The sequence below is a fragment of the Nerophis lumbriciformis genome, linkage group LG31 (assembly GCF_033978685.3).
Source record: "Nerophis lumbriciformis linkage group LG31, RoL_Nlum_v2.1, whole genome shotgun sequence".
Classification (NCBI taxonomy): domain Eukaryota; kingdom Metazoa; phylum Chordata; class Actinopteri; order Syngnathiformes; family Syngnathidae; genus Nerophis; species Nerophis lumbriciformis.
In genome coordinates, this window is record NC_084578.2 from 795,001 (window position 1) to 807,500 (window position 12,500).

General features: G+C 36.3%; 1 protein-coding gene across 2 annotated transcripts in view; it reads right to left on the reverse strand.

The window, feature by feature from the left end:
* Nucleotides 1-12,500, reverse strand: part of pdia5 (protein disulfide isomerase family A, member 5) — a 75,088-nt gene that overhangs the window by 21,546 nt on the left and 41,042 nt on the right. For both annotated transcript variants that reach the window (XM_061926408.1, XM_061926407.1), the window contains exons 6-10: nt 12,254-12,346; nt 12,083-12,143; nt 7,303-7,370; nt 5,291-5,382; nt 944-1,015 (exon numbers count right to left, since the gene is read on the reverse strand). In XM_061926408.1, coding sequence (XP_061782392.1) covers nt 944-1,015; nt 5,291-5,382; nt 7,303-7,370; nt 12,083-12,143; nt 12,254-12,346 — 386 coding nt within the window. The remainder of the gene's footprint in view (nt 1-943; nt 1,016-5,290; nt 5,383-7,302; nt 7,371-12,082; nt 12,144-12,253; nt 12,347-12,500) is intronic.

Here is a 12,500-nt window from a genome sequence, read left to right on the forward strand (position 1 = left end):
ATTTATTTCAAAATCAAATTTAATGTATTTAAAATTTGAATTTAAGAATGAAGAATGTATTTAAAATTTGAATTAGAGAAACAGAATTTAAAAAAAATTACATTGAATAAAGTTTAATTTATTTAAAACTCAAATAGAAGGAAGTAATTTATTTCAAAATTAAATTGAGTAAAGTAGAATTTATTCAAATTCAAATTTGATGAAGTAGAATTTATTTCAAAATTAAAACGATTAAAGTAGAATTTATTTCAAAATTATATTGAATAAAGTACAATTTGATTCAAATTCAAATTGAAGTAGAATTATTTTCCAAATTAAATTAAATAAAGTTAGTATTCATTTCCAAAGTAAATTGAACTAAGTAGAATGTATTTCAATTTCAAATTGAATGAAGTAAAATTAGTTTGAAAATTAAATTGAATAAAGTAGAATTTATTTCAAAATTAAATGGAATAAGTAGAATTTATTTCAAATTCAAATGAAAGGAAGTAGAAATGAAAGTGATCATGTTTGTGTATTCCACAATTATAGTGCACATTTTATACATCTTTCAAGTCTTTCAACACACTTCATTCATACTTCATACATCAATGTATGAAGTATATATATATATATATATATATATATTATGTGTATGTATACATAAAATACCAGTATTTTGTATAAAAAATTTTTTTTTTATTAAGTTCTATAGTAAAAAACACTGCTCCACTTTCATTGAGTGCATCATTCTTGTGTTTCCTCCATCTGCAGGAACTAACATGACTCATTCTGCTTTTTAATACATGAAGAGTCACACTGGACTCAAGTGTTTGTTGTGTGGAGTGCAACTAACTCACTCCATGAAGAGTCACTCTGGACTCAAGTGTTTGTGAAGTGCAACTAACTCACTCCATGAAGAGTCACACTGGACTGAAGTGTTTGTGGAGTGCAACTAACTCACTTCTTCATCCAGTCAGCGATGTCCTTGGCACTGGCACCGTAGTTCTCGTAGTGGAAGAGGAACTTGCCCTTGCTGCAAGACAAGGTGAACACAAACATTTATTTACCATACACCATTACATGAACACATTATGATGGGACTGTCACTGGTTGTTACAACTCTGTAGAGTAGATGGCATTGTAACCCACACACACCTAGTCTGCCAGAGAATAAGAAGACGTCAGTTTTGCCAACCTAACAGCTATGTTGCTCATTTGTTAATGACCGTGGCACATTCTAAGAATATTTATCCATCCATCCATTTTCTTCCACTTATCCGATTCTAAAAATACTCATCCAAAAAAAGCAAACGTGCAATAAAAGAACACAGGTGAAATACCACTAGCATGCTAATTTGGCAAGTATACACTTCTGTGTCATATATTTTGGTATTTCACGAATGCTAACTGGAAGCATGCTATTGTTAGCATGCTAGCATAGTACTGTTAGAATGCTCAAATGTTTTGTTACTTTATCTGGCCAGCGTGCTAACTGTTAGCATTTCAGTTCAACTTCAGCTCTTCAGCATTCACACTACATTTTTACCGTTTTAGTTCTTTGAAAAAGATCTATGCACAAACAAACAAAAAATCGATTCACATCCGAATCACGATTCAAAATGATCCCGATTCGAAATCCATTTTCAAAAATAGCTTTAAATTATAAAAATATTTGTAATTAAATTCGAAAAAATATACCAAAACATATACAATACATTTTAATAAAATAAAATAAAATTGTATTAAAAAAAAAAAAATTATATTAATATTTTATTTAAAAATATATATAAATAGTTTTTATCCCAATTCCACACAAGCAGAAAGAGGCTTTCTAACCTGTTTGAACAAACTTTGATTATAATCATTGCGAGAATGGGTTTGAATGGAGAATAATGTTGGATCCAGAGTGGCATCGTCACCCCAGGAGTCGGATGGGATCACGATTCCCAAGCTAGTATATTGTAGGAGTTCTGAAGGTGAAAACTACCACCATTCTTTGATCTGTGGCCTGAGTGTTTAAGAAGATGATGTGTGTGTACAACATTGTACTGTACTTGGCAGGGAAATGTCCAATCAGCTAATTGGCCATCTTTCTGCGGCGTTAATCCTGCTAGAAAGCAAGTGAGCGGGCATCAAACCTTGCAGCATCAGATAGCCGATGCCAGAGGTGGGACCAAGTCATTGTTTTGCAAGTCACAAGTAAGTCTCAAGTCTTTGCCCTCAAGTCCGAGTCAAGTCCCGAGTCAAGACAGGCAAGCCCCAAGTCAAGTCCAAAGTCAAGACTGGAAAGTCTCAAGTCAAGTCCTAAGTCCTGCATTTTGAGTTTCGAGTCCTTTTAACCACAGACTAATATATTAACACAGATTGTGTATGCTTTTCAAACGCTGTATTTATTTATTAAAACAAGTGCATTTTAAATTGCAGGAAAGAAAATTGTGCTGACATTGCACTTTATAATAGCACTATTAACCAGTCATTTTAAACATTAACTCATTCCTTTACAGAACAAACACATTGAAAAATAAAGTGCAAATGTACTTATTTGTACAAAAGTGTTAACATTGAAAAAACATGACATATACGTGAACATAACAAAAAAGTTGTACTTTTTATATGTCAGGGCTCTATGCTGCATTGCATTTGCAAAAGACCAAATTAGCCAAGAGTCTGTCAGTCATTTGTGCACGATGGGGGCGTAGTATGATGCCACCATGGCTGAAAACTCGCTCCACTGGAGCACTGGAGGCAGGCACTGCCAAGACTCTCATGGCCACTCGGAACAGTGAAGGAAGAGTCTTCATGTTCAATGCCCAGAACAAAAGGGGGGAGAGAGTTGTTTTGGGTTGGTGCACTACTTGTAAGTGTATCTTGTGTTTTTATGTTGATTTAATTAAAAAAAAAAAAAAAAAAAAATTATTTCTTGTGCGGCCCGATACCAATCGATCCACGGACCAGTACCGGGCCGTGGCCCGGTGGTTGGGGACCACTGAGGTAAACAACCAACAGTATGTCAGAAAGCTAGCTAAAACGGTACACATATTCATAATATAGTATACATTTTAACTGACCTTTATTTGACTATTTTTGTCTTTTTTTAGGTGGCTAAAATACGCGGTGCTGCTGACCGCCGTCTAACGTTACGTGTGATATATTGACTAACGTAACCCTGCTTAAAAAAATCACTGAACAAAAAGTATGAATAAGGTAGTGAACTGCAACAGATTCCCGTGTTTGCAATAACGTTATAACGTTAGCAGTGAGTTTACAGCCTCACTGATTTAACTACACAGCAAATAAAAGTCACGTTACTTAGCCAATAAACGTTATCTTACATTCAAAACTTACCCTTCTTTGTGCAACTTCAAATGCCGGACGAAGTTGGAAGTTGTTGCCTCTCCATCAGTCATTTTGGAACCGCATGTGTTGCATACTGCAAACCGTTTTGTGTTGACCACCTCGTAATTTTTATACCCAAACAAAATTATTTTAGGTATCATTTTTTGTTCACTAGCGTGTGGTTTGGACATGTCTTCTTCGTTGGTTGTCCTGCAATTTGATTGGATGAATGCTGTGTGATGAAAACAAAGTAGATGTAATTTGATTGGCTGTTGTACTGAGAGCACACCAGCTGACACACGCAACGCTGATAGACAAGTACACAATGAAAAATACGGAGCGCTCCCGAATAACTTTTTCATCTTTGGGTTTTGGGGAAAGTAGCAAGTCATGTCAAGTCATGTCAATTCAAAAGGCTCAAGTCCAAGTGAAGTCACAAGTCATTGATGTTAAAGTCTAAGTCGAGTTGCAAGTCTTTTTACATTTTGTCAAGTCCAGTCTAAAGTCATCAAATTCATGACTCGAGTCTGACTGATGCTAGCACTTTAGCACCCACTGATCAGCACATGCTTTATCTTCTAATGCAACCGTTAGCTGGGATACGTGCTAATGCTAATGTGCGCGCGCACACACACACACACACACACACACACACACACACACACACACACACACTCCATCAGTGGTCCTCTCATTAAAGAGACTGCCATGATGATGAAGTACCAAACTGAGTCAAGGTGACCACCACTTGTCTGTAATCTGATGACAGGTGAATCAGATGACACACACACACACAGATTGAGATACAGACACACAAATGAGTACACAGACAGGTGAATCACCTTCCGCTCAAATGCAGCTGAGATAGACTCCAGCACCCCCCGTGACCCCAAAAGGGACAAGCGGTAGAAAATGGATAGAATGTCTAATTGATTCAAATAAAAATAATAACATCATCAAAAGCTTGTGTAATAGCTGTTTTTTCATTTTTGATACATTTCCAAAAAGCGCTAACAATATTTTTGTGTCATTGTCATTATGGGGTATTGTGTGTAGAATTTTGAGGACAAAAATTATTTATTCCATTTTGGAATAAAGCTGTAACATAACTGAATGTGGAAAAAGTGAAGCGTTATTAATAGTTTCCAGATGCGCTGTATATAAATATTAAAAAAGTAAAAAAAAAATTGAATTAAAATATATAATAAATTATAATTAAATAAATATATTTATATTATCAAAAGTTTTGTGTCGAAGCTGTTTTTTTAAATGTTTAAAACATTTCCAAAAAGCTCTAAAAATATTTTTGTCACCTTGTCATGAAGGGGTATTGTGTGTAGAATTTTGAGGACTATTTTGTTTAAATTCCATTTTGGAATAAAGATGCAACGTAACAAAATGTGTAAAAAGTGAAGCGTTATAAATAATTTCCAGATGCAATGTATATACATATTTAAAAAGTAAACAGTTCATTTGAATTAAAATATACAATAAATGATAAATAAATATATTTATATTATCAAAAGTTTTGTGTCATAGCTGTTTTTTTAATGTTTAATAAATACAATAAATAAGCTCTAAAAAAGTTTTTGGTCACATTGTCATTATGTAGAATTTTAATAACAAAAATGAATTTATTCCACTTTCAAGCTGCAACATGAAAAAATTATTATTTATTTGTATTAACAGGTAATAATAAATTTTTAATCATGAATGTGATTGAATAAATCTAAAGAAGCATATATTGATTCACATTTGATGGCTTTTAGCTAAAAACAAATGTATAAATGTGGCCACTTTTAATTGTGATGTACAGTATGGCATCCTGTGTGGAAGCAGAAGACGAGTCATGTTGGAGAAGAGTAATACACTGCAGGCGAGTAGCACCTCAAGAACCCAGAACTAAAGTCCACTCCAGGGAGTGGGACAGTCTCAGCAACACCTGTGGTGTGGCATGATTACCAGGACTCACTGGAAGTAGCAGAAGGTGGGGTAACCTTTCACATCAAACTCCTGCTTCAGGCCATCAAACTCTGCCGGGTGCACGTTCATGGCGGCCAGGACCTGGGAGGCAACACACAAACATCACTATCTAGCCTGCTAAAATAACTATTTATATTTTCAATAACACTAATATAAATAACTATTTACATATTCAATATCACTAATATAAATGACTATTTACATATTCAATAACACTAATATAAATAACTATTTACATATTCAATAACACTAATATAAATAACTGTATTTACATTTCCAATAACACCAACCTTACGTCTCAGGAAGTGGTAACTTGCTCTGCTGTCACTCCCGTCATGTCCTTTGTTGCTTAATGTTGTGTGGTGGCTTTATATTATTGTGTTGTGGCTTTTGCAACGGTGCTGTAGCTGAAAGTCGTGTTAATAGTTTATGTGGGCCACCATTTTTGTTTTGACGAGTGATGGCGATGACAGACTTGAGCAATACCATACTTGCCAACCTTGAGACCTCCGATTTCGGGAGGTGGGGGTGTGGGGGGTGGGGGCGTGGTTGGGGGCGTGGTTAAGATATATATATATAAGAAATACTTGACTTTCAGTGAATTCTAGCTATATATATATATATATATATATATATATTATTACATATATATATATATATATATATATATATATATATATATATATATTATTACATATATATATATATATATATATATATATATATATATATATATATATTTTATTACATATATATATATATATATATATATATATAAAAATAAATAAATGAAATACTTGAATTTCAGTGTTCATTTATTTACACATATACACACACATATAACACTCCTCTACTCATTGTTGAGTTAAGGGTTGAAGTGTCCATCCTTGTTCTATTCTCTGTCACTATTTCAGAACACACACATTATACAAATATACATTATAAAATCAATAAGAAAACGGGAGCTCTAATTTGGGAGTCTGAATTAGGAGCAGAAGTTCCTATATAAACATTGCGCACTCACGTCGCCTTTTTGTATTGATTACTGCAGCTGTGCACTGGATTCATTCACAAATACAAACTACAACTCACAAACACTTTAGAGTTAGGCTCCACCATCAGAATGTGTACTTCAACTTATAAAGATCACATGGATATTATTCAGTGAGTTGATTCACCAAAACTAACCTGTTATACAGGAGGAAAAAACACACAGGACGTTTCAATTGTTCACAGACTGGTCGCGCTCATCAGAATGACAAGACACTTCCGATCTGCAGGTGATAGCATTCAATTGGGAAGAAACGCCCTACTGACCAATGTGAATACTGATAAATGTGTAATGACAGCTCCAAAAACGAATTCAAACCACAAAATAAAATAAATAAATCAACACAAAAATGTGACACATTATGGGTGGGTCACATATGCATGTACAGTAGATGTTATTGTCATATATACATGTACAGTAGATGGCAGTATTGTCCTGTTTAAAAGTGTCACAACATTGCTGTTTACGGCAGACCAACTGCTTTACGGGGGACAAAAACTTGACTGCTGTTGTGTGTTGTTACTGCGCTTGGAGGATGTTAATGAAACTGCCTAACAATAAACACACATAAGAAACCAAGAACTCGCCCTCCATCATTAGCTGTTTATATTGTGGGAAAGCGGACGTGAGAACAGGCTGTCAACACGTCACTCAGGTCCGCATGGAGCTGGAGGGGGCGTGGCCTCCAGCTCCGCCTGAATTTCGGGAGATTTTCGGGAGAAAATTTGTCCCGGGAGGTTTTCGGGAGAGGCGCTGAATTTCGGGAGTCTCCCGGAAAATCCAGGAGGGTTGGCAAGTATGGCAATACGCTAGGACATGTTAGCGTGTCAGTTGTGCTTTGCAGTAGCGTGCTTGCCTGCTTCTAATGTACAATTCAGGCCAGGAAAACCAGCATGAAACTGTGTGTGTGTGCAACATTAGCATGACAGTGTTAGCAGGGTGGCACTTACGTATCGTCCTTTTGTCTCCGTGGCTGCTTGCTGGAAGACAGGCTGCATCCTCTTACACACGCCACACCCTGTCAAAGAGCAAACATCATTCATCAAGTAAAGACATATTTCAAACTCACCTGCTTAATTAGCTAAAAAAAAAAAGCTAGCATGCTATAACTGTAGCACGCGTCAAGGACAAAAATATATTACTCTGCGATGTGAACTTGAAAAATGTGTTAAAAATGCCAGCATGGTAATGTTAGCATGCATCAAGTACCACAATAGGACTCTGGTGTATACCTATACATTTAGCTCAAAACGCTAGCCTACTTAAGTTAGCATGCTAACAGGTATCATTAAGTAACAAAATATTTGACACTATGGTGTATACCTCCTAAATTAGCTATAAAAAAAGAAGAAGCTAGCATGCTAATGTTGGCATGCTAAAATACTAACTGTAACATGTGTCAAGTACCAAAATATATTACTCTGAGGTGTGTACCTGAAAATGTGTTAAAAATGCTAGCATGCATCAAGTACCAAAATATGACTCTGGTGTATACCTATAAAATTGGCTAAAAAAAATCTAGCCTACTTATGTTACCATGCTAACTGGTATCATTCGTCAAGTGACAAAATACCGTATTTTTCGGACTACAAGTGGCTGTTGTTTTCATAGTTTGGCCCGGGGGTGCGACTTATACTCAGGAGTAAGGCTGAAACGACGCGTCGACTACGTAAATATGTCGACGCCGTTTTTGTGCGTCGACGGTCGCATACCGTATTTCCTTGAATAGCCGCTGGGGCGCTAATTAATTTAAAACCTCTTCTCACTCCTGGCTTACCAAAAGGCGTGGGGTAAATTTAGGCCTGCGCTTATAAATTTGAGTGATGTAAGGATACCATCATGTAAAGCACATTTAATAAAAAAAAACGTTATTATGGTCTTACCTTTACTTATGAGTCCATGCGCAGCTGCTTCTGATGAAAAGCATCGGTAACTTGTTTATTTCTTCAGTTTTAAAAGTCTCTCTGTCTGGATGGAGATCTTCCTTTAAGTATTACCTCCTGCTTCCATTGAAAGTCCAGTTTAGAAAAGTGTTTTATTTGAGATATGTAATCCTCCATGTTAAAAGTGCAAGCAAACGATCACTGCTCACTCATGTGGCTTGTTGTCTTCTTCTGCAGCACCGGTAGTCGCAAGAAGGATCACTAGCGCCCTCTACCACCAGGAGGCGGGAGTCATTTAATGACTCATATTTGACACACGCAGCTACGGTATATTAATAAAACATAGCTGCTTACTGTTCTTTTTAGCATATTCAATAGCTTGGACCTTAAATCCTACTAAATAGCTCTGAATCTTCTTTCCTTTATGCGATTTCAAATGATTTTGAAAATGATGACAGGTGAAGTGTCACTCATGACGTGACGAGTTTGACCCGGCGGAAGTTCTAGGGATATGCTAATTATTTTGCGAAACGAATTTGACCCAGCGAAAATTCCAGACATGCGCTAATAAAATTAATATTTTGCGAAACGAGTTTGACCCGGCGTTAATCCTGAGCCGGCGGTAATGCTAAGCATGCACTAATTATTTTGCGAAACGAGTTTGACCCGGCAGTAATTCGAGGCATGCGAATACTATATACCCGGCGCCAATTCGAGGAAATACGCACTTTTTTGTATTGGATGTTTATCTTTATTTTTGCAGATTTTAAAGCAAAATAAGCAATACTTTTACTCTTGAAATACTTATACTATTGCAGAATATTAAGATTTGCACTGTATGTTTATTTTATATTTGCACATTAAAAAGCAAATAAGCTACTTTTAATTTTGTTAAATGTTAAAAGTTTTAAATGTTTACATTGTTACAGAATATTTTGTCATGTTGTTGTCAATGTTGACTGAGTGGCCATACTTTTTTTTTTTGTAAATAAAAGCCATGCCTTTTGAAAAAACTGGCCTACATTTATTTTTTCATCTTAATTTAAAATAAAAAAGTAATCGGTAAAAGGAAAAATAATCTACAGATTAATCGAAAAAAATAATCTATAGATTAATCGAAAAAAATAATCTATAGATTAATCGATAGAAAAATAGTCGTTAGCTGCAGCCTTACTCAGGAGCGATTTATGTCCACAACCTTCTACTATCCAGAGGGAAGGCATGATTGATCATCGAGAATTTACTTTCACCAACTCAGAGGCCATGCAGCAGCTCAAGTTAGCTCTCTGTGATCAAAAGTAGTTCCTCTACGTTAGCGCTTATAACAACAATACGGCTAATACTTGTTACTATTCAGGTCATCACATGTAAATGGAGTGTTGTTGGCACCTTTTAGACACTTCTAGAGGACTTTATGGGCTGGGTAGTGTACTGCATTGTTAGCCACCTCCTACTTGCTATATTTTACGACTTAGAATGCACAAAGAGAGAAAAAGGTGTTCTTGTCTTACATAAGGATTGTGAATGATAGACAACTCCAAATAAAAGTGCAATTACCCTTTCACTAAAATGTCAATCCAATTAAAGTGCAAATAAAGATATAGCTTCGACACTTAAGTCATATTTTTTGCGCTTCAGAAACTTCTCTGACTTGAGCCGCACACTTCTTCTGTTTGGTGTTGTCATTACTGCCACGAGTGGTGGAAAAGTGTACTACAACACATTTGACAAAGGGTTCAACTCTTTGAGACAATTGTCTGCACTTCCTGTTAGTTGCAACATTTGAATATTGCAGATGTATTTCTACTTTAGACATGTACCCTATTTTTCCGACTATAAGTGGCCGTTTTTTTCATAGTTTGGCCGGGGGTGCGACTTATACTCAGGAGTGACTTATGTGTGAAATGATGACCACATTATAATATTATTGATGTCATTCACGTAAGAGACTAGACGTATAAGATTTCATGGGATTTAGTGACAGATTGTTTGGTAAACGTATAGCATGTTCTATATGTTATAGTTATTTGAATGACTCTTACCATAATATGTTACGTTAACATACCAGTTGGTTATTTATGCCTCATATAACGTACACTTATTCAGCCTGTTGTTCACTATTCTTCATTTATTTTAAATTGCCTTTCAAATGTCTATTCTTGCTGTTGGCTTTTATCAAATACATTTCCCCAAAAAATGCGACTTATACTTCTTTATTATGCATTTTCGGCCGGTGCGACTTATACTCCGGAGCGACTTATACTCCGAAAAATACGGTATTTGACACTGGGGTGTATACCTGCTAAATGAGCTAAAAAAGCTAGCATGCTAAAATGCTAACTGTAACATGCGTCAAGTACAAAAATACATTACTCCAAGGTGTGTACCTGAAAAAATGCTAGCATGGTAATGTTAGCATGCATCAGGTACCAAAATATGACTCTGGTGTATACCCATAAAATTGTCTAAAAAAGCTAGCCTACTTATGTTAGCATGCTAACTGGTATCATTTGTCAAGTACTAAAATATTTGATGCTGAGGTGTATACTTGCTAAAGTAACTTAACAATCTAGCAAGCTGATGTTAGCATGCATCAAGTACCAAAATATATTACTTCAAGGTGTGTACCTGAAAAATGGGTTTAAAATGTTAGCCAGCTAACATTAGCATGCATCAAGTACCAAATATGACTCTGGTCTATACCTATAAAATTAGGTAAAAAAAGCTAGCCTACTTACATTAGCATGGTAACAAGTGTCATTGGTCAAGTAAAAACATATTTGACGCTGAGGTGTATACCTCATACTTGCCAACCCTCCCGGATTTTCTGGGAGACTCCCAAAATTCAGCGCCTCTCCCGAAAACCTCCCGGGACAAATTTTCTCCCGAAAATCTCCCGAAATTCAGGCGGACTCAGGTCCATGAGGACCTGAGTCCGCTAACCCACAATATAAACAGCGTGCCTGTCCAAGGACGTTATAACTGTAGAATGATGGAGGGCGAGTTCTTGGTTTCTTATGTGGGTTTATTGTTAGGCAGTTTCATTAACGTCCTCCCAGCGCGGCAACAACACACAACAACAGCAGTCACGTTTTTGTCTACCGTAAAGCAGTTCGTCTGCCATAAACAGCAATGTTGTGACACTCTTAAACAGGACAATACTGCCATCTAGTGCATTTGATGAAAGCACTTTTGTGCGTGCCACACAGAATGCATCATCAGAGAGGGTGTTCAGCATGCTTAGAAAAATAGTGACAGAGAATAGAACAAGGATGGACAATTCAACCCTTAACTCAACAATGAGTAGATGAGTGTTATGTGTATATGTGTAAATAAATGAACACTGAAATTCAAGTATTTATTTTTTATATATATATATATATATATAATAAAATAAATATATATATATATAATAAAATACATATATATATATATATATATATATATATATATATATATATATATATATATATATATATATATATATATAATCTATGAAATACTTGACTTGGTGAATTCTAGCTGTAAATATACTCCTCCCCTTTTAGCTACGCCCCCAACCACGCCCACCCCTCACCCCTCCCCCCACCTCCCGAAATCGGAGGTCTCAAGGTTGGCAAGTATGGTATACCTGCTTAAGTAACTAAACAATTTAGCATGCTAAAATGCTAACTGTAACATGCATCAAGTACCAAAAATATAGCTCAAAAAAGCTATCTTACTAATGTTAGCATGTGATGATATCATTCGTCAAGTAACAAAACATTTGACGCTGAGGTGTGTCCCTGCAGAAAAAAGCTATCATGCTAATATTAGAATGCTGCTTTAGCACAAAGGTAGCACTCACATGGAGCGTAGAACATCATGAGGATGGGCCTGTCCTCCTTCTTCAGCAGCTTACGGAAGTCCTTCAAATGACAACGTGCACGAGGACATGAAGGAGCATCACATTCTTCACAGTGTGTGTGTGTGTGTCATTGACCTGGTTGAAGGTCATGATATGTCCTCCAAGACTTACCTTTTCTGTTGCTACATGAAGGATGTCTTTAGCCTGGGGGTTTTCCTCCCACAGTGGGGGTCCTGAGGGGTCCTTCAGGAAGGCCACCATGGACTGAGATGTGGGCGTGGCAACAAAGGAAAGTGGGCGTGGCAACAAAGGAAGGACGTCAGAGCAGCCGTACTTTCACCAATGTTGCAACGCTCATAAATCCCGCACTATAAGCCACTACGTTTTTCCTACGCCTTGTACCCGGCGGTTTGTAAAT